The 4,637-nt window shown below is 35.7% G+C and overlaps 1 protein-coding gene across 1 annotated transcript; it reads left to right on the top strand.

Annotated features, from left to right (window-relative positions):
• The first annotated feature begins 1,064 nt into the window (after positions 1-1,064).
• Positions 1,065-4,174, top strand: LOC139877610 (F-box/FBD/LRR-repeat protein At1g13570-like). Its single transcript, XM_071865037.1, has 4 exons — positions 1,065-1,172; positions 2,527-3,356; positions 3,492-3,656; positions 3,764-4,174. The coding sequence occupies exons 1-4, from the start codon at positions 1,145-1,147 to the stop codon at positions 4,160-4,162; spliced, it is 1,422 nt and encodes a 473-aa protein (XP_071721138.1). The 5' UTR covers positions 1,065-1,144; the 3' UTR covers positions 4,163-4,174.
• The last annotated feature ends 463 nt before the right edge of the window (positions 4,175-4,637 follow it).

Raw genomic sequence — 4,637 nt, 5'->3', positions numbered from 1 at the left:
GACATTTTTAGCATGTTTTATTCTCAGGTTCTTAGACTGCTTCCGCAGTGATGTGCTTGTTGCCTGCATGGAGTCTCTCATGCTTTGTATAAAGTTTATTGCATTCGAAACAAAACTACGTTGTGTAATAAATAATTTGACTGTGATGTCAACCTGTAAAATAAAGACTTACGTATTTTGGGAATTTGCTTATACTTAAGCACTCGCCCACATGTTTATAACTTTCTATGTTTAGAAAGTCACTTATTTTAATGAATGCAATATTTTTATTAAAACGTATCATGTAGAGGTCAAAACCTCACTATGGAATCAATTAATAACGTGCCGCGTCAATAGCGATTTTGACGGGTCGTTACAGTTTTCGGCGGTCATATTCGGCAACCATCTTCGACGCCCGGTTTTGAGGCGCGTTTTCGAGGCGCTTTTTTGACGCGCGTTTTCGACGCCTGGTTTCGACCCGTTTTTTCGACGCGCGTTTTCGGCGCCCGATTTCGACCCGCGTTTTCGGCACGCGTTTTTGTCGCGCGTTTTCGGCGCCTGGTTCGGCGCATGTTTTCCGTGCGCGTTTTTGTCGGCCCTTTTTGGCGTCCGGTTTCGGTGCGCGTTTTCGACGCCCGTTTTAGAGGCGCGTTATCGACGCCTGGTTTCGACCCGCGTTTTCGAATTGCTTTTATGATGCGCGTTTTCGGCGCGCATTCTGAAATGATGCAGAAACCCCCATCAAAGGAATCAAAAGGAAGGACTGAAGACTCTATAAACTAAAGATTCAACATGTAACTTTATGTAATTAAACCATGAATTTGTGTAAAGAATGTATTAATCAGTATAACATGTATTAGTCGCATATACGACACACTAAAAAATACGGTTGAAGTCCTTGCAGCAACGCGCGGTTGACCTCATCCTTGTTAAAATAATTTGAGTATTTTAGTAAAATTGAAAAAGGGACCAACTATGCAAATGAATATTTTGGGTTTTGGAGCATACACACAAAACAAAAGTTGAGGGATGCTTACTTTAACTTTTAGTAATGTATAAACTACAGTCACCTAAAGCAGTCACCTAAACCCTAAAAACCTTTAGCTATGAAAATCTTAGAAACGCTACAATTTGGGCTCTAAAGTAAACTCTAGTCAGTACTCCGATGGATTCATCTGTTCTTCTGAATATCGGTAAGTTAATTTCTACCTCATAATTTGGTTTAATTCATCCATATTAACCTACATATGTTTAAAAAAAATTTGATTCCTGTTGTAATTTCTATCTATTCGACTTTTTATCTTCTGTTTCTCAATTCCATAATACATACATTCTTTATTCCAGTTGAATTTGTAGGTCCTGGTTTAGCAATTTGATGTAACTATCATTGTTATTGTTATAACCTAGTTGGTGATTTATTATGTTCAAGTAACCGAAATTATACATAGATATTTATTGGAAGCCCTAAAAAATACAGTAGCGACTATGAATGGATCGACGTAGTGTCAATATATCCTTATTTTCTGAGTGTCATCTTGGAATCAGGGTGTAACATTTGGGTTTAAGAAAAACCTTTTCATTCAAATATTGGAAGGGGCCCTTTAGAGCTGAAACAACAAAATAAATGTAATTCTTATGGCATTTATATTTATTCGATCCTGTCTATTAGACCTTCATTTGGCGTACACTTTAGTTAGTATACTGTTCTTTCGAGTGCCTCTAAGGCTATGTTGTCTTATTTTGGCATTATGCAAAAATGAGTTTGTGAAGAATGTGTCGCCATCTATCTTTTCATCTTTCATTTCTTTGTGAGTCCTTTCTTTTTCAAAGCAAAACCAAATGTTGATCTTAGCTATAACTCTGTATGTATAAGGAAAATGTTTCTCGTATTGTTTGCATTTATTCTCCATGTTCATTCTGTACCTAGTTTCTCATATGCTTTTAGATAGTACATACTATGATTTAGGATGAACACTATTAGAAGCATTCAAAAATTCATACCCCTCATGCTTACCCTTATTAACCTTGTGAACCTTCTTGCTCAACTACTCAGCTTTTTTAGCTTTATTTTCTCAGTCGCCTTGGTTTCTATCTTTGAGATGTCTGATGATACCTCGTTTTTTTTACTTAAATGTTTCATTATTTATAGTTTGACCATCATATTCCTAGGTACACTTGTAGTAGTAACTGCTTGGTTCCACCACTTAGTTATGTCCTCTGGCATCATTCCATTGTATGTTGCATCACTATATAACCCTATACATTTATTTTGCAATATATGCATTAGACCTCACCTTGCCCCCTTCTGTTGCTATATATAGTCAGGGTAATATTATTAAGAAAGTAAGAAAAAGGCTTCCAATCATCAATAACATACTAGTATTGCAGAAAAAATATTTGTTTTTGTCAGGTGTCATCTTACTCACAATCTCATTTACAATAAAACATAAATTAAGGGCATTAGCTATGTCAACTGGTTGTATGTAATATGATAAACTTGTTTTCTTTTCGAATAAACCAGTCTTTGTTTTCTTAATGTGATGACAGATAATAATACTAAGAGGAGGTTTATAACTTCTACTGAACTGGATAGAATCAGTTACTTGCCAGAGAATTTGATTGACTCGATTTTAGAGAAGCTCCCAATTCAAGATGCTGTGAGGACAAACGTTTTATCAAAAAAATGGGAGTACAAATGGACCACAATGAGTTCGCTAGTTTTTGATAAATATTTCTCAGAAAAGTTTGCCAAAAATGGAGTTTTTGGGCGTAATGGGTTTATTAGAATCACAAACCAAGTTTTTAACTTTTTCAAGGGTCCTATCTTAAAGTTACATCTTCACATACCAAACATGGCTCTTGATAGCTTTCAAGAAGTCGATCAGTGGATTTTATCCTTGTCAAGAGACGGTGTTATTAGGGAACTCGTCCTTACGAATTCAAACCAACGTTATCAACTTCCACGTTATTTTTTTCATTGTCTAGAATTGAGAATGCTAGAACTTGAAAATTGTACCTTTAAGCCACCACATGATTTTCAAGGATTTCTCTATCTCAAAGATCTCGTGCTTAAGGATATTGAGTTTGGGGCTAACTTGCATGGAACTATCATCAACTTACCACAACTTAACGTGCTGAAACTGTGTGCATGCACCAATGTTTACAATTTTAAGATAAATTCTACAAATTTGGTCATGTTAGTGGTCAGGAATTGCCCTGATGCAACTTTGCTTCAGTTATTGCATTGTAAATGTCTTAGTGCGGTTGGTATTGTTTTCCAAAAACCCATTCAAGGAGTTGAAAGAATCAATTTGGCCAGCTTGTTAAGTAATATGCCATGTCTTTGGGGTTTCGTTATCGACGGGTATTTTCTCGGGGTATGATTTGAATTTTAAATTCTAATATTTAATCATTGTTCTTTATCGTATTTGTGTTTGAGCAAGAGAACATTTCTTTCATATCATCTTTCATATCATGGTTGATAACTTAAAATCTCACTTTCACCCTCATAGTTTTCTATTGAAGAAAAGATTCCCAAGTGGCTTCCGCACCCGGCTAATAGTTTAAAGCATCTCAGCTTACAAAACTTCAAATTTGGTGATTTGTTTCAACTTCAAGGTATTTTATGCATTCTTCGGAACTCGCCTAACTTAGAACGACTCGATGTGGATAATGAGGTAAAGAGTGCTAAACGTTTTCTCTTGTGTTTTTGTCTTGTGTGTGCTTTTATAGTAATTTAAGGTAGGTATTATTAATACAGTCTCACTTTTAATGAATTTCCTAGGGTCTTCGGAACGTGTATTTGGATGTGAAACCAGCAATAACTTATTTGGAAGCGTCTGACTGTTTGGACCAGACATTGAACCGATTAAAAACTATAAATATGATGCATGTAGAAAGATCAAGAGCCTTGTTGCTGTTTATAAAGCTTTTACTTGATCATTCTCCCACTCTTGAAAACATATCAATCCGGCCCAATGCAACTGCTGATGCTTTTGAAAAGTACAACTTTGCTAAGGATGTTACGCGGTTCCCTCGAGCTTCCTCGAAAGCAGAGCTTCACTACTTATATTCTGATTGTATGCATATTTGTTGTGGGTTTTCATTTGTCATGTTTTGTATGTTGTGGAACTTGACAAATGTAATACATAAAATTGGAAAGCTGGTTATTGAAAAATTCTAGTTTGCTGTATGATAAAACCAATTATTGGAAAGAAATAAGTTTTTGGTTTATAGTGATCATAAACTGAATCTTGCACCTTCACCATGGTCACAAGTGTCGTAATTTTAACTTCTTTAATTGCTTTTGACTGTTTTAATCTGGTTCTTTAACTTCTTGTGTGGTACTAGTAAAACAGCTAACCTGACTGGTGGTGTTGGTGTTTATTTATACTGTAACATTTGGGTCAAATAAAGTTTGCATGAACATTTGTACCTGACAAGTGGAAACGCAGACATTGTCATGACTGATGAACCAATAACAAGGAAAGCATCACACCTTGCAGCAGCTTCCATAGCTACAATCACTCTTATCTTTTGGTACATTATCACCAAAAACACAACCTTCAAACAGAAACGCATTAAATAAGTGATATTAATAACGGAATCCATGTATTGATACTATACTACTAGCTAATGGAATTGGGTTACATCAGGTA

The sequence above is a fragment of the Rutidosis leptorrhynchoides genome, chromosome 11 (genome assembly GCF_046630445.1).
Source record: "Rutidosis leptorrhynchoides isolate AG116_Rl617_1_P2 chromosome 11, CSIRO_AGI_Rlap_v1, whole genome shotgun sequence".
Lineage (NCBI taxonomy): Eukaryota > Viridiplantae > Streptophyta > Magnoliopsida > Asterales > Asteraceae > Rutidosis > Rutidosis leptorrhynchoides.
Note: the sequence above shows the minus strand (reverse complement) of the source record. Positions and strands in the feature narration are given on the sequence as shown.